This window comes from Pleurodeles waltl, chromosome 9 (assembly GCF_031143425.1).
Source record: "Pleurodeles waltl isolate 20211129_DDA chromosome 9, aPleWal1.hap1.20221129, whole genome shotgun sequence".
NCBI lineage: Eukaryota > Metazoa > Chordata > Amphibia > Caudata > Salamandridae > Pleurodeles > Pleurodeles waltl.
The window spans coordinates 501712437-501734940 of NC_090448.1; the positions used below are offsets into that span (position 1 = coordinate 501712437).

The 22504-nt window shown below is 43.8% G+C and overlaps 1 protein-coding gene across 1 annotated transcript in view; it reads left to right on the forward strand.

Annotated features, from left to right (window-relative positions):
- The window catches only part of ESR2 (estrogen receptor 2), a 1043222-nt gene that overhangs the window by 922463 nt on the left and 98255 nt on the right, over nt 1-22504 (forward strand). The window contains exon 8 of the mRNA XM_069207353.1: nt 20935-21115. Coding sequence (XP_069063454.1) covers nt 20935-21115 — 181 coding nt within the window. The remainder of the gene's footprint in view (nt 1-20934; nt 21116-22504) is intronic.

Sequence of the window (22504 nt, forward strand, 5' to 3'; positions counted from 1 at the left end):
TGTCTGCCAAGCAGACACTGAAAATCTCAATGGGGCCCTGTTAGGTCTCGGACCGCCAGGGTTGGAATCACCCCCTAGATGTGGTCTGGATGTACAGACTCAATCGGGAATCCATTGTACTCTTGCTGCACCATATTGCACCACACATCACGGTAAGGGTGCAAACTCCCCATAACATTCTACCCATGACAAAACTCAATGCTGACCTTCATATGATGGCGTCTGGATCATTCCAGATAACGAGTGCACAAGTGGATGGCATCTCCCAGTCATCCTTCTCCATTTTTCTCCCAAAAGTCCTGGACGCAATCCTAAGTCTCACACCTCACCATATCTGCTTCCCAAACACCCAGCATCTGCAGCAGGAGACGACACAAGGTTTCAATCAAATTGCTGGGTTTCTGCATGTGCTGGGTGCAATACACTGTACCTATGTACAACTGGTGCCAGCTGCAACAACAGAACACCTATACAGGAACTGCAAGCACACACATTCTATCAATGTGCAGGCCAACGTGGATCACCGTGGCCTCTTCAGCAACATCATGGCAAAAATATCCTGGCAGTGTCTATGCCGCATACATCTTTTGTCATTGCACCATGAACCATTGGTTCCAGGATGGCCAATATGGCAATGAGCGACTCATAGCTAAGCCACCATACCAGTCGTTACACACAACACACCAACAATCTAGGACAAACAAGACAAACACCACACTAACTACACATGGACAGGGCTACAGAGATTTACAGGCAACAACACATAAGCAGCATGCCATTGTTGTGTAGCCATTTTAGTTATAGCTCCATGCACGTTATTTTAACACACTAGGCCGCTGTGCACTTTAACCTAGATATATTTTATCCAGCTTTGTCTTATTATTGTTACAATACCCATTTTTACGGTCTTCTTTTATTTCCGTCTATCTGTTTTTGCCTCGGCCAGCACTCTGTTCTCAAACAAGACATTCTTGGTCACTCTCTGCTTTTTCCAAGGTTACAGCACAGTACATTGCTGGTGAATGTGGTAGGAGTTTAGTCTCCAGAATTTGTCGAAAATACACATCTTTACATAGGGACACTGTTGTGTTTTAAAATGTGCTATTGTAATTCGTTGTTTGGTGTGGGCAGTGTACCTTTATGGAAGGCTGGGTGCGTGGAGTTCTGATGACTTCATCGGCTCCCGTAGTCAGTTGCTGTACTTGGAGCTGTGAGGACGTTGGTGTTGATGTGGAAATAAACTTCGTGTTCAGGAATATTCCTTCTCCGTTTTTCCCTTCTTTTGGATACAACAGACACTTTCTCAGAATATCAGCTGTGTTATTATAAAAACACTTCCTTGTCCCTTACACGTTAGAGGGAGATTCCAGCCAGGGAACCACGACTGTATGCTGATTGCCGAATGCGTAACTGTTATGATATTCATTTCTTGTCCTCACACTCGTTTACTTTGTTGTTATATTAAGCGGAAATCTTTCAGCTGACAGAGTATGCCGGTGTTTTTAAATCTATTTTGAAGCAGATTACAATCTGTTTGTGTTCCTCACCCTTCTTCGTTCAGGTATTTTGTTAAGGGCCTTTGCTTGCTTGCGCCTGTCAAAGTCCTCTGGTTTCAGTTCCTGTTGCCTAGTTACACCTGATCAACAAACATTCTACTCAGAGGAACCGGTTTAACTCTTCTTTGTTGCTGTGGTTAATGCGACATTGGGTTAAGACATGCAAGAATATTTTCTTTACAGAGATTGAAATCTACATATTTTTAAACAATGTGGAGCAAATTCTGGTTCCTGTAGTTTATGTTCCGGGCATGTTCTAGGTTTTGGTTTACAAATAGTGATATATAAATCTGCAAATCGACGGAGGAATTCTGTGTGCCTCTACTGTGTCTATACACATAAACAAAGAGAACCTGTGCTGGACTTTCTGCACCAGAAAATAAGAATCCACCATCACGCGGACAGCTGCACAGTAATTCGCGCACTCTTCATTTTAAGTGCACCTTGCGGATTCGTACATATTCTGGTATTTATCTCACTGTTGCTATTGAATGGAGGATATTTGTACGCAATTGCGGATCTTTTCAGTGATTCGCACACTTCTATTCTGACTGCGAATTTATTGTGAAAATACAAATTGTATGGACATGTGGACCTAAAATGTTATGCGCACAGTGATTCGCACATTCATCTGCTTTTCTGGATCAGCAGACCTGTGAATCTGTTTGCAATATTTCACGCACGTATCACGACTACTCTGCATTGAAGGCGGTTGCAGATTTGTACAGTGATTCGCACACTTATTCAATTTTTATCTTTAGTGGTGTCTTATTAGTCATATACACGTTCATACAGTGTCTATTCCTCGTTATGCAAACAGCATATTTGCCACTGGGATTTTTGCCTGAACCCGGTATTCCCACGATAAAATGGCAACACTGGTTCAAGTCTTTTGAAAGTTACTTAGTGGCGATAGATGGGGTAAATTTTTCTGTGGTTCGAAAGAAGGCGATTTTGTATAATTGCCTTGGTACAGAAGGTCAGAGAATTTTTTATCATCAACCCCAAGTGAAACCTTCATCCAGTGATGGTTGGGATGTTTTTACTGAAGCTGTAAAGAGGTTAGAAAATCACTTTAAGGATGACCTTAGTATAATAGTTGAAAGACACAATTTTTTTACTCGAAAACAATTCCAACACAAATCAATTGATAATTTTGTAGCTGAGCATAGGGTATTAGCAGCCACTTGTGAATTTTTAGGACCCCTCGATCAGTACCCAAGAGATCAGTTAGTGGTGAACTGTTATGATTCTAGAATCCAAGAAAAAGTTTTATGTTGTAGAAATCCAACTTTGTGTGAAACACTAGAAATTGCTAGAGGCATCTAGCGTTCAGTAACAGCTTCCAGAGAGTTAAGCAAAATGAAAGTAAGTCAGGCAGAAAATGTGAACATAGTTTTACAGAAGTCTAAGACAGTTATGTCGGGCACTCCAGATTTGAAAAAAAATAATACTAAAAGTTCACTATGCTTCAGATGTGGTTCTAAGTCACATGTTGCCAATTCCTCAAATTGTCCTGCACTGGGGAAAGTGTGCATGAAATGCAGGAAGTCTGGTCATTTTGCTCGTGTATGCAAGCAATCGCAAAAAGTAATGTTAGTTGAGCATCAGCAAGCCATTGACATGCTGACAGATGGAGGGGAGGTGGACTTTTCAAAAAGATGTGTTTTGATTGTTGATGATATTAATTCTGATTGCAAATTTTCTAAGGATCCAGTATGTGAAGTTAAAATTGGGGAAGTCAAGTTAAGTGTCACTGTGGATTCAGGCTCACCTATATCAATTGTATCTGATACAAATTATCATTCACATTGGAGTAACCTTCCCTTGTCAGCTCCTGACATAAAAACAGTAGCTTTTGATGGTCAAGAAATTGATATGATGGGGTATTTCTTAGAAAGGATTTGTTATCAGCAGAAGACTATTAGTACAAAAATATATGTAGCCAAGAGAGGGTACAATATTCTGGGGTGGAAAGATCAAGGACAATTTGGGATGGTTCTGAGACCGGGTACTGAACGACCTATCACCTTGATTGAGAAAGTAGACATAAAACTTGATACTCTTAAAGATGTCCTAGACAAGCATACTGTGATTTTCAGGGATAAGCTAGGCTCTGTAAAATGTTATGAGCATAAAATAATTCTCAAACCTGATGCGATACCTGTGGTACACAAGGTGCGTATTGTGCCTTTGAGCATCAGAGGGAAGTTAAAGGAGCACCTACGTGAGCTATATGCTGATGGAGTCATTGAATCGACTAATTCCTCCCAATGGGTTTCTCCGATTGTGGTTGCAGTTAAGAAAACGGGGGATTTGCGATTATGTGTGGACTTGAGGTCTTTGAACAAAAATATTCTAGTTGATTGTTTCCCGTTGCCCAAAATACAGGAGTTATTGGCACGATTGGGGGTATGAAAGTGTTCTCCACGATTGACCTCAAGTCCGCCTATCATCAAGTTGAGTTGAGTAGGGAGTGTCGTTATCATACAACATTTGTCACTCCATTTGTGGCTTACAGATTTTTGCGGATGCCTTTTGGTTTTGCTTCCGCAGCATCTGTGTTTCAGAAGCTAATGTATCAACTGTTTGGGGAAGTACACGGAGTGTTGGCGTATCAGGACGATATTCTGATAGGCTCAGAGTCTATTCAGGAACGCATACACAAACTTGATAACGGTGAGAAAAGAGAAATGGTTGAGACGGTTGAATATTTAGGTCACACAATTTGTGCACAGGGAATCCTACCCAAGAAGGACTTATTAGGGGCTATTGGAAATGCTCCATCTCCTAATGATAAAGAGCAGTTGAGATCCTTTTTGGGTCTTTGTGAGTACTACTCGCGATTTATTCACAATTTTGCTTATCTGACAGAGCCATTAAGGAAGTTGTTGAGGAAGGGTGAGAAAGTTCAGTGGCAGGATGAGCAGGCTCAAGCCTTCTTAACTCTTAAGACTCTCATAATTGAGGCTCCTGCTCTTCATCCTTTCAATGAAGACTTACCTTCTGTCATTACTGTGGATGCGAGTGGGATTGGCCTAGGAGCTGTTTTAAATCAAATGATAGGAGGCAAGGAATTTACCATTGCTTTTGCATCCAGACGACTTTCTGAGGCCGAGGTGAATTATAGCACAATTGAGAGGGAGGCACTAGCTTGTGTTTGGGGTGTCAACCATTTTTCAATGTATGTTTGCGGGAGAGAATTTACTTTAGTAACAGATCACAAGCCATTGGTTTATCTACGGAATGACAAAATTTTCAATAAGACTAGTCCTATATTGACCAGGTTGTTGGCTAAACTGTACGAGTTTAATATGAAAATGAAACATATTCCTGGGGAGAACAATGGTAGAGCAGATTTTCTTTCCAGGTGTCCGGTTCACAATCCAATTGAGGGGAAGCAAATGGAGGATGAGGATGTCATGGTGGGAATGATAGATGGAGTGTTTGTTTCTGGGGAAGTCATTTCCAGGCAGGTTTGGGCGGAAGCTATGAACGAGGACAATTCTCTATTGCTTCTTAAAAAATATATTTGTGAGGGTTGGCCGGCAGGGAATGGTGTTTTAGAAGTAATAAAACCTTTTTGAACGGCTAGAGAGGAATTGAACGTGGAGGACGACCTTGTCATGAGGGGGGAACGTTTGGTAGCTCCTAATAAATTAAGGCACAAGTTGATACAGATGGCTCATGATGGGCATGTTGGAATCACTGGCACAAGGAAGAGGTTCCGTTTATATTATTGGTAGCCGGGTATGGACACAGAGGTGGAATGGACACAGAGGTGGAATTTGCAGTTAAGAATTGTAGCATTTGCAAGGGGGCAGATAAAGGTTTGCATACTAGAGAAGTGCCTTTGTGTCCTGTACCGTTTCCTGATAAACCTTGGCAGAAATTGGGATTGGATTTCATTGGTCCACTTGGGGGTTATAATGACGGAAAGAAATATGTGTTGGTTGCAGTAGATTAGCATTCCAAATGGGTTTCGTACAAGTTTTTAAGAAAACCTAATACCACCAATGTGATTGGATTTTTAAAAGAGATCTTTAATTGGGAGGGTATTCCCAGGTTTTTGGTCACAGATAACGGGGTGCAATTTGTATCGCACCAGATGGTTGAATTTCTGAAAAGACTTAATATTAAGCATCTTACAACTGCATTGTATAGTCCGCAGGGTAATGGGCTTGTTGAGAGAGTAAATAGATTACTCAAGGAAACTATTCAATTGGCCATCAGGTCAGGGAAGAGTATACAGGAGATGGTGGCAGAAAGGATATGGTGTTATCACAACACGCCACATTCTTCTACTGGTGTTGCTCCTTTTGTACTTTTGAAGGGTAGATATTCTTGCAATGAACTGTCTCCAGAGTGGGTTGTACAGGAAACCTTAGGGGGTGTTGTTGCTTCTGATATCAATCAGGTGAAAGACAAGGTGATTAAGCAACAGGTCAAGAGCAAATTGAGATATGACGATCTGAAAAGAGTTAAGGAGGTTCAATTTGGTATGGGTGATGTAGTTAGAGTAAAAAAAACCTCAGGGGAAGGGAAAGGGATTGTCGAGTTTTTTTCCCACTGCCAAGGTAGTCAGAGTATCCAAACATTCTGTTATGGTTGAGGGTGGCAAATGGTGGAATAAGAGGAATGTGGTGAAAGTGACAGATGTAGCCCCTGGGGTAAAACATTCAGGTGTTTGGGCTGAAGTTGAGTTGAAAGATAGTGGTTACCTTAGTTAGAGGATCAGGTGAGAATGTGGGGTGTGGTAGTTCTCCACATGAAAGAGGATGTGTGTTTTCTGGGCAATTTAGTGATCTAGGAAGAGGGCCAGGAGAAGACATACGGGAAAATAACATGCATGACGGTCGTGGAAATTTTGGCATAGGAAATACTGCTGGGGTGATGGGTGAAGGTGAAGTTAAAAGGTTGGAGGAAGGTGTTAATCTGGAGGGTGTGATGGGTAGGCCAAAAAGAAATGCTGTTAGACCCAAATATTTAAATCAGTTTGTGACGTATTAGGTATTTAGGGAGGCAGTGGGATATTGGCTTTATTGCTTATGTACAACTTGCCTTTATAGCCTGTGTATAACTTGTTTTTCACTTCTTAGTCTATGTATGGAATGTTTAGAATGTTTATTGGGATTTTTCATTTCCAATGTATCTTTTGTATATTTTATTGTAGCATAGTAGGGAATGTGTAGCATAAGTGTTTGTATTTGTTATGTTTGTTAAGGGGGAAGATGTGTTGTGTTTTAAAATGTGCTATTGTAATTCGTTGTTTGGTGTGGGCAGAATACCTTTATGGAAGGCTGGGTGCGTGGAGTTCTGATGACTTCATCGGCTCCCGTAGTCAGTTGCTGTACTTGCAGCTGTGAGGACGTTGGTGTTGATGTGGAAATAAACTTCGTGTTCAGGAATATTCCTTCTCCGTTTTTCCCTTCTTTTGGATACAACAGACACTTTCTCAGAATATCAGCTGTGTTATTATAAAAACACTTCCTTGTCCCTTACACGTTAGAGGGAGATTCCAGCCAGGGAACCACGACTGTATGCTGATTGCCGAATGCTTTGCTACAGATGCTAACGCAGACCGCGGGCCTTTGCTCATGAATGGGGGTAGATGTCTTCCCATGGGAACCTGAAGGGCAGACTTAGAGCTTAACATGCTGTGCTGTATCCTAGATTAGGTAGGGATTAGTCCATTGACAATAGTGACAATGTGACAGCGTTGTTCTTATTCTTCACTCTTCTCGTCACAATTTGAATACTGTCATGTTGTGTTGTCCTGGTTATTGCAGCTCACGCCTTGATATCTAAGATGCAGTCGTTTTATTAAAGCTCATTATTGAAACATATACTGCTTCTGTTTGTCATTTATATATGAGACTGAACTGTAAGTGAGAGAACCGGATGGGACCTGAGTGACCACGACTTCCCTGAGAAGCCAAATATGTAATGCGCTCGGCTGCCCAGTCATCCCTATCCTTGGGTAGAGATGAGGCGCTGTTAGTTAGCCAGAGCAAAACCCGGATTGGAGCGACAGTTGTCACCAGCAGTGGGTTGGACTAAGTCTCTAAAAATCCAGTAGTCTCATTAGAATAATGAGAGCCTACGTGACACCATACTACACTGCATACATTGCATGTCACATACACCCAAAGGTTCATAACACAGCCCCACCCTGAATTCCACACCATGTATGGACAGGTGGAGCCAAGTTCCCTTTGCATACAGAAGCCGCTCACAAACCACTTCAAGTGTCCACAGGTTGACAACTAAATCTAGATCTCACACACACATTACACCAAACAAAAAAGTGCACAGGCATGTCGATGGCATAAGCTATGGCCACTTTGAGGAAGTCACACATAGGCACGGTCTTATGTAACCATGGTGTGCAAACCTCTCGCAGAACCTAAATAAAATACCACCCAAGTGGTGCCATAACCAAATATAAATGTCAGCTACACATACCTGACATACCTCTAGTGTGCACATACACCTGTCTGCTGCATTGTGTCGCACACACACAAATACAAAATTACATGCAATTGAAGACTATGGCAGTGAACCATGAGAAATTGGGCAGCACCTACTCCATTTCTACCTCACATGCACCCCTAATGTCCCCTGACAACACCATGGCTTCTTGCAAATAGCAGAAATAGTCCACCATGGTGCTGAGTCTGTACAAACAACACTATCAATCATGGATGTCATATTAGGAATTTTTAGGAGTATAGAGGACATACCTTACCTTACATGCACCGTACCAAGGGACCCACACATCCTAGCCTTTGTAGGGCAACTATGGCATTTCAACATCTGACACCATTGTGGTGCTAGGAGGTGGTAGGTTTCATCTAAGAATAGAACACTGCTGCAAATATGGACCACACAGCACATTTACCTAAATCATTACCTACATTTTGGGATCAACATACATTTACCCAAGCCCTTGAGCCACTACCCAAGATTGTCATGTCCATCAACACAGTCCAAAAAAAACATTTTACAAGAACAGTAACATACACTATAGCACAAGCAAGTCTGTGTCACCAGTCTAACCAAAAAGTACAACTGCCATGATATGTTCCAAACCACTATCAACACTTGCCAACACATCTTCTCTCTATCCTTTGCAGCTGATCAAGGGTATGGCACACAGCTATGGGTGATGACCCCATTTTCCAATCCCACAATGGTGGAAGAGTGGGCCTACAACAAAGGACACAGGAAATCTCGCAATGTTGTGGAGAGGACATTTGGACTCCTGAAATAAAGGTCCAGGTGCCTGGCCCTGACAGGAGGAAGCATTTTGTATGCTCCACCACTTGTTTGCAAGATCATTGTGGCATGTGCAATCCTGCACAACATTTGTGTCTGGACAAATACCCCCTGGGATGAACAGGGTGATGTTCCCAGTGAGGAGGAGGATGACGATGGAGCAGATAATGTGGAGGGGGAACAAATGAACACTCTTGCAGGAGTTCGTAAGAGACTCCACGTTGTGGAGAACTTCTACACATAGTCACTATACTACAGAGATCACATTGTAAATAGCACAAATAAATCACTTTGCATCTGAATCTCCTTGCTCTACTCATGCTCCACTACATATACCATTGGAATGTGACTCAAACCTCAGTGAGCAGGTTAGTAACACAAAGGTGACCAGTATGGTAGCAACATCATATGTGATGTAAGAGGGTCTACTGCCACCATCTCACATATTGGTGACACACAATTTGTGGCCATGTGACTCCTGAAGGTCTAGATCCATGCACCACTGCATGTCTTGTTCCGTCAAGTGGGCAAGGTGCTAATACCTAGCCCATTCACCACAACAACACTATGCGTGCAAGGGGGCACACATAAGGTAGGGGCTGTCAGTAAATGCATATCAAGTTATGTAGGAACTGAACACTGTCACAACTTATGGTGACAGAAGCTTTGCCTGCATGGTACATGTGTGACAATGGTGGAACATCATTGCTAACTGTGCTCCTTCAGTAAATGTCCAGGGATTTTAACCAATGTCCGATGTTGAGCCTGCACAGTATACATGGGAATGTGTCCTGGCACTGCCATTGGGCACAACCCTGGCACATGCTTGACTGTACCTCACTTATGGCACACAAATGTTGGCTGTGCAGAGCGCAATGGGTTGCCTGACTAAATTGTCAGCTAATGCTGCAGAATTATTATCCAAACCTGACCCATAGTCACGGTCCATGGAGTTGTTGGGAAAATGCACAAACAAATTTTCATCTGGCTTGAATGTAGGCAGACTAATTTTCACTATGTACATGAGGTACACACTTGGCACATAAATCTGCTGTCTTGACACATGCCTAGAACAAATCCAGACAAACATGTGAACACTGAACTGTACGGGTGTATATCCTAGATAGCAACAGGTTTGCCAGTATCAACAATTGATGACATGTCTGCATGTATACCTGGTATGCTGTGTATGAATACATCACACAGCATAAAGCAGTACACACCACTCATTGTCACTCACATGAAGGAACAAGTGCATGATAGTAACAGTAACAAATTGTCTCATACATGTTAATGCCTTCAACATCGCAATCAGGTGTGGGATGTGCTACTATGTTCAGCCTTTTTGAAAAATGTCTGAGACACAAAACCAATCTGAGTGTGAATAGACCTAGCCATATATGTAGCAATTGGCAAATGTACTGTACAGCACTGAGATTATTTCACACATCAATATCATTTAGTCATGGTAGAGTTACCTAGGTTGTGGCATGCTGGGAGAAAAGCATACCCATGTTCAATGGAGGTTGTGGATGGACAGCTTTGAGACACCCACTGATACTTGCAAATACAACACGGGAGGTGAAATGGAGACAACACAAGTGTTGTGACCGGAGTAATGTCATGTGTGTATGGAACTCATAACATTTCACAGATAATGTCAATGGACCCCTAACTATCAAGTAGCCAGTAGATGGAAATGTGTACATCTTCCAATTACACTAGTCACATGTTGCATCATGTCCATGTATGACCAGACAATGTTGCTGTAGAAGATGTGTACAAAGTGCAGGCAGCCTAAAGAATGGGAGCAATCTAGATGGCAATACATGCCTTACCAGTAGTGCAGGAATACATGGAGAGGGGACACACATAGACCAACACGGACTGTACAATACATCAATGTCTACATGTCAATATTTCACATATGTACAGAGAGGTTGGACAGCTCAGTACAAAACCCAGTCATGTTGGGAAGTAGCATAGTATGTATTTGCCCATCGCATGCCAACATGACAGGAGGCTGTGACACACAATACCATCTGTACCCTGGCACGTTTCCAATATTGACGTCACAACAGATATACAAGCCCAACAAGCTACCCAAGGAAACAACTAAGGACATCAAATAATGTCACATCTCCCAAATGTGCAAGTACCTGAGCTCTGTACAGGAAAGCTGACATCAAGAACCACAGATGAAAATGTAATATCCTGGTCTGTATAACCACAAATGTGCATGTGCCTGTCTGCTGAGGAGTGTGCATAGTTCTGCTGAGTAGCAATCATGAAGAGGCTAGGTCCCTGCTCAATAAACACACACACCACTGCTCTTGCTACTTTATCGAATTACATTGTCAGGGCCCTGATGCATGTGCGTAACCTGGAGCTTCATCAACTTGCCCCTTCACATGCAACAATGGGTTTGTGTTGCCATACAAACTCACACAGTTGTGATGATGAGTAGGCTGCCATCTATGCCTGACTGCAAAACTGTTACACAGTGGTATGCCATTCTTTGTGACTGTCATAACAAACATGATGTGGACAAGTGTGAGTGCCTAGTTGATGGCATGCACACATATGCCACATTTCACAGCACACATGTACCACTGTAATGGCTTAGGCATGGCAATGTGTATGGATTCTGAGCAAAAGGCACCTAGCACAATAGTAAGGGCAAAGGTATCTCAAGATCAGTGACTGTGACAAATGACCTTCACATGTGTTCTGACATGCGGAAACATAGGTGTCACTGATGTGACAACACAGGCATTTGTCAAATGCCAACATGTGTCCATGCAGGAAGATAGTAAAATGAGGTTTCACATCCCATTAACACACCACTGTTGTGATTTGTTACAGATATCACAAAACACATGCCAATATACACACACGGCATATACCAGTCTTCACCAACACATGTGTACAGAACATCTCCTGTAACTAAGATGCAGGGGGGACCAAATAGCACATGTGTAGCTAAGCAACACAAAGTAAAATCCAACAACTTACCACAGAGTGGACACACATGCACACGCAAATTGGCAGGGTTTACGTGATGTCATTGCAGTCAAAGTCCACTGAATACTGTGAGTAGAAACCCATGGTTTTCCCATGTTTTACCATGTGTTGGACATAGGCCACCATATTTACTGTGTTGTTGGTATGTGTACATTTGTATCAGTGACATAACAATGTAGTCCACCCACAAATTAGTATCCATACACATTTGTACACACATAGCACACATTTGCCAACATGTTTGTGGATTCAGTGTAGCTGCACATGCACATCTGCACAAGGTATGAGTAGTCGCATTCAGCAGACTCATAAACAAGGTTCAACATACCATTGTCACTGTAATGACAGTATTGGGCATGCACACACACATGCTGCCATAACACATATACAACATTCTTGCACAGCCCATGTAACAAGTTAAGTTAATCAGAGTGCACTCAAGGCCTACAATGCAAAAATCCATGCAAATTCATCATGCATCAAACATGTTTGATGCAAACGCATAAACCACACATTGCAACGTTTGTAAAATTACGCCTGGACCCTGAGCGGAAATTACACGTACACTTGCCTCTGAACGCACCAGTGTATAATCCACACATGACTGTCATGCGTCAACAATGTTCGCGCATACGCATATACCATACAATACCTCTAACCTAAAAGACACCTAGCACCTGAGCATCTATCGCACGTCCAAAGGCCTTTTGACGCTAATGGTGGGAAAACTACGCACGACCATCATGCATCAAAAAAACAACGCATGACTGGAAACATGAAGCACACACCCAGAAAGTGATGAAACAGGACATCTTGCCTCCAAACATGGTTCAGTGAGTTCACTTTCACTTTCACTTCACAGCCTTATTGTCTGTGACTGAGTGAGGGTGTGTAGAGATATTGTTGGAGTTGGATTGGTGCTTTTTTGAGTGTTTGCAGTGTTTCCTGTGCTGTGTCTTGTATGTGTTGTCCTTAGTTGTCTTTAAACTTGTCTTTTGTAGTGTAATTGTACTGTATTTTGTCTCTGTATTGTGGGGTGTTTTGGGTAGAATAGTTGTTGGGGTACTTGGGTTATGAGTTAGGTTTACTTTCATTTTTTTGTTTAGGGTGACCTGCATTTGCAGTATGTCTGGGAAGGGGAGGATGCAGCGGATCACCGAGGATGAGCTGGGGGGTTCATCTCGCTCGTACAGCACTACCTCCCAATGACGCTGCAACTAGGTGGCCGGGTAATCCTTGGATACCCCACAGAGGCACAGCGGCTGATATGGGGCAAGGTGCTCCACCACCTCAAAAAGATATTCGCCAGTGGAAGGAACGTCCACCAACTAAAACATCGGTGGGCAGATCTAGTGACAAGGGAGCGGGATCTGCTGGACCATCTGGAATTGAGATTGGTGGAGCAGTTGGTGAGTCTCACATTTCCATACATTCCTTATTTTTGCATGTGCATAACAGTTGCAGATACGGTTGAGTGCTGCATGTCATGCATGTGGATGTGGACATGTATGATGAGTCCAAGTGTCACCATAAGCCTGCAAGTCAGATGAACAATGATGAAGCTAATGATGGGCAGATGTACCACTTTCACTGCATAACAATTACAAAGTATTGTGATGTATACATGCGACAACACAGTGATGAGCAGCACCAAATGAGGCCTGCTCCATGCATCATGCATGGAAGGCAATCCCAAAACCTGTATGGGTGACATGTATAAGCCACTGAGTAAGTTGGGAAAGCCCTTAGTACAATTATACCGGCATTCTGAAGGGCTGCTGAGAGCAGGTGTAATATGAGGGGATGAAAATGTATGACCTGGGCCCCCATTTGTACTCAGTAGAAGTCATGAGGATCTGTTGCAACTCCTGCTGAGTACATCATTTACCTACACAGAAATAGATCCATTTGGACCCTACCTGCAACATGCTGTGCCTTAATTCTCATTAGGTGCACACATGGCGAGGGTAAGGGGTGCACCAATGGCCACAAGCACTGTATTAATGCAATTGGTGCTGCACCCCTGTTGTTCTATTGGCCCCTTTGTATCATTGGCCAAGGCCATGTAAGGGAGCTTGACCATGCACTGGGTCCAGACTACTAGCACTTCTCTGTTCCAGTTCCTTGTGCATCACATACACCCTATACTATGTCTATTACCACACACATTTGCAGAGTCACTTCCACAGACCTACTGCCTCTGACTGACAGTATGGGGCGACCCTGCATCTGCTCCTTCATTGGCACATCACTCAGTAACCTGCACCAACAAATGCTTCCTTGCACCACAGGGCAAGTGTTTCAGTGTTGAGGCATTTTTTATGCCCAGGTCCTTACCCCTCCCTCAACAAATAATGGTATACCATGGTAACAATGCCTGGTCACACATTATTGGTAAGACATCCATGATTTCAACCAGTCAATGTGGAGCTAGGTACAACTATTTTCACATTAGTATACTCCCATAAGATTATTGCTCATGTGTTTGCCTTCTGATGGCACACACACATTACTAACTTCACTGAAGGATGTATCACATCATTCCTCAACACCCTGGAATACCAACACAACCCCTGGGCAGTAGTTTGTCAGTTTGCTGTGACAATGAGGTAGAGGTCTACGACATACTGAGGTAGCCCCAATTGATATGGGTGTCACAATGGTACAGCCACTGCAACAACCATTGCATACCCTTCAGATGCAATATACAGTTTCAAGCAGTCCCATATGGGCATGGAGGTGTAGAGCTAACAGACACCTGCATGACAATTCCATGTATAAATGGTGCAGTGAGAAGCACCACAGGTGTGTCAGGGACAGTGATAATTTGTAGGTATGTTGGTCTGCATTATATTTGAGACTATGGCCCTCATTACAACTTTGGCGGAAGTTGTAACAGCTGTGCGGCCGCCAATGCGGCTGCACTCCCGCGGTGGCCATTATGACATCAACGCTGGGCCGGCGGGTGGAAACAGAGTTTCTGCCCGCCGGCCCAGCGGGATGTCGGCCGCAACATGGGAGCCGGCTCCAAATGGAGCCGTCGGTGTTGTGGCCGTGCAAAGGGTGCAGTTGCACCCGTCGCGCTTTTGTGTAGGGCTGTGCCAGGGGGCCCCATAGGCCCATGCCATAGGCATGGGCAGTGCAGGGGCCCCCAGGGGCATGCAGCGCCATCCTGGTGGATTAAAACAGCCAGGACCCCCAGGCGGCAACCTGGCGGTAACCTGGCAGCAACCTGGAGTTATTGGTGGTCGGACTGTGGAGGCTCCGCCTCAGTCATAATGTGGCGGTCAGACCGCCACGACTGCCACCGTGAGTCTGGCAGTCTGAAGACAGCGAGACTCATAATGAGGCCCAATATGTCTGTATACCCTCCACCCAATGCTGATACTGATGCTTGCTTCTACTTATGTTTCAGCTGCCAACATGACTGAGGCACAGAGCCGAGGCTTCCATAAGAGGGCCGAACAATACCGCCACATTATGGAGGTCAATGATGCATACGGCCGAATGAGCAGGAGATTCCATTAGTAAAAAGCATCAGGGGAATGGCGTGCCATTCTCCATGCGGGACCTCCAAGACAGCCACAACAGGACACTGTAGTCAAGCCATCAGGGGTGCAGGGGGCACAGCTGGACCACAGCTGCACCAGTGACAACATAGCCACCTGCAGCAGTAGTGCCCAATCAATTCAAGCAGGACATGAGGAGGGACATTGGCCAGAGTTTGGCAAGACTCACCAAATTAGAGCAGGATGCTGCAGAGGACAGCAAGTTATTTACGTACATAAAGAAAAAGTTGGAAAAAAGCAAGAAATTAACAATTAACTTGTGGTACAACATCCCAGTTCATTCCCCTCCCTTTTACTGTTTTGTATGGTTTATACAGGGTTTTTAGATGTGTAGTGTAAGGTTAGTGTAGGGGAGACATAAGTTTGGTTAAAGGTGGGGGGTTTTCTACATTTTTTCATTGTTAGGTGGTTGGCTGGGGTGTTATGTTTGGGTATTTATGTATGAAAAAAATATATATATATATTTGTTTAGGCATAGGTTAGGTTAGTACATGTGTATTCATAGTTAATGTTGTCCTACTTGTATCTCAACTCTTAAGAGGGGTGGGGGGCATTGTTTAGAGTGTGTTGTTACATGTGTAAGATAAGTTTAGAATGGGTTAGATAGGTGTAGTTATAAATTAAGGATAGTTAGTATGGGTTAGTTTAGATTAGGGTAGGTTTTACGTTTCATTTCCTTGATGGTTTTGACATTAAATACTGCTTATCTAAGCCTAATTAGTTTTGTAATTGATTGAGTCTGGGGCTTCTCATCAGTGCACTGGCCAAGTTGGGGAAATGGACTAGGGTATTCTTTACTGTCTTGAATTCCCAGGTTTCCCATATGCATCCCCATGACCAAAGAGCTGTCAGAATGGCAGCTACATACTGTCTACTACTGTCTATTTGTCATCCTGTGTTTAAGCCATTCACAATGTGTATGTAATCCTGGACAGGTAAACATGGGAATTCACCTGCAATTGGCGAGGTTCTGCTATTTAAATGTTGGTAAGTGTGGTACATCTGACAACTGCCAATTTGGGATCTGTATTCTGCATCTTTGACAGGTGGCCATCACTGATTAGGTTACCTTTTCTTGATACACACAAATCAGTTGTACTGGTACTCCCATCTGGGTTAATCATAAATGATTGGGTAATGAGCCCTAGATGCTGTATGTCTACTTCAACTGATATGGGTTCCAAAGCATTTAGTGAACACAGTTAGTTGGTTGTTTCCCACAACACCATCATTCAGCTTATTTTTGTTTGGGGCCTAGTGTGTGGCTTAGTGTTTGACAGTCATGCACTCATGTACTGATATTCTGTACACAGTGACATAGATTGACACAATGCAAACTTTTATCTGAGTAGATGGATCACAGTAAACGTAGAAATGCTACATGTGTACAAGGTGCTTTATTTACAGGTGCAATAGCTATGGTGATTTCTATTCAATCTCTATTTCATAGATCCCATGAGTGAATGTTTTCCATATGTAGCACAATCGGAGTCCAGGGTTGAGGGACATGTCATGAGACATGGCCTGGAGTATTGTGCATTAGTGGGGAGTGTCTAACATTGCCATTTGGTATGGTAGAGACAATGACAGCACATAGCAGACATTTGAACACTGGTTAAGTGAAGAGTGCATATTTCATACTGTCACAACACTGGCATGATCTTAAGCCCAGAACTAAGGAGAAACTGTCCATGTGGGACAGACTGGTACTACTGGGTGCTTTTCCTTGTGAATGTTATTCTTTCCACATCTTCATCCTCTGATGTGTGTGGTGCCTCCTGTGTCATGGCTGATGCTGTTGTAGAGGTAGAGGGGACCACACACACACTTCAGGGGATAGAGATGTGGAGTCAAAGGACCTGTCAGATGCCATTTGTGGCAACACGTAAGGCATCACTGCTGCAAGGAGGAAGTGCTGATTCTTCAAGACTGCTACAACATCATGGTGGTAGCCTGCTAATTTCTCCCTGAGGGAGGCCAATTCCCGCTGTATGGAGTCTAGGTTATTCTGCATGCTGCTGGCACTTTGGGAGGGCATTTGTCGTAGCCTCTCCTTCATGACAGCAGCTATGTCCGTCAGAGACTGTTGGACTCCACGTAGCGGGTAGTGGGTACCTCAGATGGCAGCTGAGTTGACCTTATTTGGACTGAGGCACGTCCGCACTCCCTCTAGGCTGCTTGCCACGGTCTCGATCCCCACCAGAACCTGCTTTCCCAGCTCCCACTGGCCTCCTACCACTGTCCTCTGAGAGCTGATCTGTGGGTGCTCGGAGTCCAGGACTGTGTGAGTACTGTCTGGTGGTGTGTATTGTTGGCCGGATGGTTACTGTGGAGACCCCGCAACTCTGTGTCTCCTCCCTGCAACTGGAGGTGGTGCCTGGAGTGCTCCTTGGACATCCTGGAGGGTTTTTTCATTGAGGCTTGGCAGCTGGTCATCCATGTAATCATGAAAATCCAGGACAGGCAGGTCGGCAGAAGGTAAGCCATCATCCTCTGCAATGAGATAGTGTAAAATCAATATTGTATTGCATCGGAGGTTCACTGACATGTCACTGATCCAAAGTTGTGGTTGTCCTTATATGGAGCATTGTGCATCACGCACAGGTCAAGCTCACTAGTAATGGAATATGACGGAACACAACACTGCGCTCAGAGTGGCAGTGTTGTGCTGTGTCAATGCGCCGTATTCATTTGTGTACAGTGCACTCCTGTGTTGTCCCCTGCACTGGCACTACATAAAGCTGCCTGGCGCCAATGCAGGCATCCTTGCACCATCATGCAAGGATGTCTGCATTGTAAGGTTTGATTGTTTATGTGTGGGAATGTATCCGTTCCTGCACATACATGGCAATTTGGCTCCTTCTGCAGCACACATGGAAACAAATAAACAAGGGGGAAATACATGTATGCCTCCTCGTTGGGCCTTGCTGGCACCACTCCTGGGATGGCCTTACATTTCTGCACTTCCACATGTTCACTGATACTCGTAAACCTGAGGCAGCCTCCAAATGCAATGGGTGTTGCAGTGGGTGAACCACAGCAACACCCGTTGTGTTTTGACACTGCCTCAGATTTTTAACTATTTGTATTTCGGACTCTGGCCCAATTTCTGACACCGGCCTAGAGATGGGTTTTGGATGTCATGATCTAGAAATGATGCTTAGATTTGTACTGAATTTCTTGCTTTTACTATGTGTGCTGCATTATGCAGCACACAGAGTAACAACAAATCACACTGTCAGGTTGTTGTTGTGCAGGATGGTGTTCCTTTCAGTACAGACATATTCTCCTCCTCACAGCAGCCATCCTTACACTGTGGTGCAAGGGTAGCTGCATTGACGCACAACACCTTATTATCACTTCTGCAGGGAGGTGTACAAGGGAGCATGTATTCTAATGTATATGGTGCATACCTGCCTTTTTAATACTACGATGTGCGATGCTGCCTAATTTTGCACAGCAGCACACACCATCATTTTCTGTTTGATCTAGCCCTCTAACTTGTCAAATGGTGAGATTGAAGCCACTTGCTCAGATTCACACAAGATGTTCCCATGCATGCAAAATGTGTTGCATGCATTTATTCTGTGGCCATTCCCATGTGACGCATATGGTTGTGTGTGAGTTGTTCTGGGTTCAGCCTGTATCGGTTGTGTTCTACAGGTTACAAGCTTTAGGCCAGATATTTACTCATTTGGCATGGCTCAGGGCAGCTACAAGATGTGTTGCAGTACACTGCAGCAGTTTCAGTACGCAGTGATGTGCCATATTTTACTGTATACAGTACAGCCCTGCAATTCCCCCTGTGCCTACACAGATTAGTGCTCCCTGCACCAACACTGGCATTGTTGCAGCATGATGACGGGGTGGCTGCCTTGAAGTAATGAATTTTTCATGTGCAGGGATGTGTCCCTTCCTGCACACGTACAAGCAATTTTGGGGGAGATGGCATTTCAATGTGTGCTGCAAGGTTCAGCACACATGAGTCTGGGCAATGCAAAATTGAAGTAGGGAAGCATTTTGGCCTGACACCCCACCAGGAGTGGTATTGGCTTCCATCCTAGTCTCTGATGTCTACATGGTGTAGGTACAGGGGCTTCGACTATATGCAATGGGTGTTGTGATGGCACAGCCTCACTATCAGCACATGCTTACCAGGCAATGTGGTGCATATTTACTTGGTGGAGTATAGCCATAGTGATTGGCCTATGTTGACATTGTTTATACGTTGGTGTGCATAGCACAACCACAACATCAGTACAGATGTGGCTTGGGTGAGGATGGTACGTCTTTACTCAGAACCTAAGTGTCCAGATGCAACCCTTTAGCATGCAATTAGTGTGTCCTATGTGCATTCCCCTTCTGCCATTAGTGGAATTTCAGATATCCCCTCCCCCGCAACGTACCCTACATTTGTGTTGGTTCCTGGTAGTCTGCACTGTCCTGTCCTGCAATTCCTGTGAGCAGTTCTTCCGGAATGACCGCTGCAACCATCTCCTCTAGCTCATCCAGGTCCACCTGTGGTTCAGGACTTCCACCTCCAGTCTGCAGTGCTGCCTTACGGTTCCTGGCAAGTTTATCCTTAGTTCTGCGCTTGCAATCATGCCAGCACTTCTTGCACTCAGTGACAGTTCTCTTCACCTCAACGACACTGTTTATTTTGTCCACTATTTGCTGCCATATTGCATCTCTCTTCCCAACTGGCAATTTGGAGGTGACGAATAGCTGATCTTGGTGCTTCGTCACTTCTCTGTCGAGGATGTCATGCTCCTCCTCACTAAAGCGACACTTGCATTTTCTCTTCTCCGTCTACTGTGATTTTTCTGTACCCTCCTGGCTAGTACTTGGGTGTTGGAGGGTCTCCCTCGGGTCTCTCCTGGCCTGTTGATTCCATCTAATGGTGCAATTGCACTCTGTCCTGCTTTTGCATTTTATTTTGACGCTAATGCGGTGTTAAGATGGCACCAGCCCTTTTGTAACATGTTTATGTGTTGCACCATTTTTGCAGCATTAACGTCATTTTTACTTACGGCACTGCACATCGGTTAGCACCATTGTTTTTGCGCTATCTTTTCCTTAACACCATCCTACGTCATTTCATAAATATGGCACTAGGATGGAGCTAAGGAATGACTCTAGCCGGCGTTAAGAAAAAATAAATATGGGCCTAATTGTGGTAATGGAACTGTGCTAAAGGGTTGTACTTTAGTAAACACTAAGAAGATAAAATGCAGGCTAACACCATGTAATGTATTACATTTTTTCTCACTGCTAAGATCTTAAACAGTTGAAATCTTCTGGTTCCTCTACCACACCAGTTTCTAGAGTTTTGGTCACAAAGCTCAATATTTTGTATCACCATCTTAAATTATAATGCATAAACATAATGTGTGGTGGTTGAATGAAATCCTCTGGATGCGGAGCCACCATTTGCAATGCCAACTTTCAGTACAGTGTGGCTAGATTCTATGGCAAACTCATTAATTGACATGTATTATCTTGTACAGATATGTTTCCTGTGGCTACTTCTTCAGAAGAACCAGAAAGCAACAGAAAGATACATCAGTTGCTTAATGCAATCACAGATGCATTGGTGTGGATTATTGCAAAGAGTGGAATCCCTTTCCGGCAACAGTCGACTCGCTTGGCGAACTTGTTGATGCTGCTTTCCCACGTTAGGCATGCCAGGTAAAGTGTACATCCATTTTAGTTGTTGTCTTACATCTTTTAATGTATGTAACCCCGGAATAGTTTACTTGTGTTTATGTTTGACCTCCTAGCTGCTTGCCCTTCACTCCCTGCCCCCAGTGCTAAACCCTATTTGGCTATTTGGGGTAGGTCACGCTTATGGCTCCATAACTTTTTTTCCACATAGGATATCCATGACAAATTTGCATACATGTTTTCCAGCATCCTGGGAATTTTAATGGTACCAAGGATTTGTGGATTCTCCTGGAGGGTACGGAAAAAATGGGCAAAATATAACGTCATTTTGAGGGGCTTATATACAAGCCCCTGTACCCTGCCGGAATGCCACTTTTAGAGTCGGTTGTCGCGCACACTGCAGGGCCATATATACAAGGCCACCTAAAGCCAGCCTGCGTGGCTTTTCGTGGATTTGTAGATATGGACTGAGGCAATGCAGCGCAAGTCGTTGCGTTGCCTCACACTGCAACATGGATGAGTGCCATGGGTGTTACAGTGGGTGTTCCTATGAAACACCCGTGTCATTTGACACATTCCCAGATTTATGAGATTTCGTAAACCTGGGAATGCATCAGAAGCCAAGGCCTCTCCCCAGAAGGTGTAAGGGAGATGCAAAAAGGAGAAACACATTTTTCTCCTCGTTTTTCTTTTGTCTACTTGTGATGCATTCTGGAGCACACAAAGGGCCAGATGTAGCAAAGGGTTTTACCCATTCTGTGTCTATGGGAAAATGTGTTCGTACATATGGCCCAAAGAGTGCCAAGTATAGACCAATTCATATAGTGAAATAGGCAGAGTAAAAAATGGGTATCAAGGAAGCCTAAGTATTTCTGAAATGGGCACAGGACATGGAGTTTAGGAGCAGAGGTTATTTGTACATCTCTGAATTTGTGAGTACCCGTATGAGTATGATTTAAAGGGTATTTTTCTAAATGTCATATTTTGTATGCACTTGCTTACACTTGAAAGGCATAAATACAATGAATTCCAATTGGTAATTACAAATGTTCTACTATTCTATGCTCCCACAAGACTTCCGAAAAGAACTGTACCACACTTGTGTGGGTAGGCTTGGTGCCTGCAACAAGAGATGGTCCAAAATGCAACATGGATGCATCATATGTTTTCACTGAAAATTGCCCCTTTTTTAAGAATGTGGGTAGCTCTAGTTTTTGGACCCTAGCTCAGCCGGCACCTATGGAAACCTAGGCAACCTGTAAATGTTTTAAAACTAAACACCTGGGGTATCAAGGGTGGGCTTACTTGTGTGGGTCTTACCAGTTTTTTTTTAACCAGAACCTCTTTCAAACTTCACGCTTTGACTAAAAAAACTAATTTGCCTCATTTCAGTGATGGAAAGTTCTAGAGTCT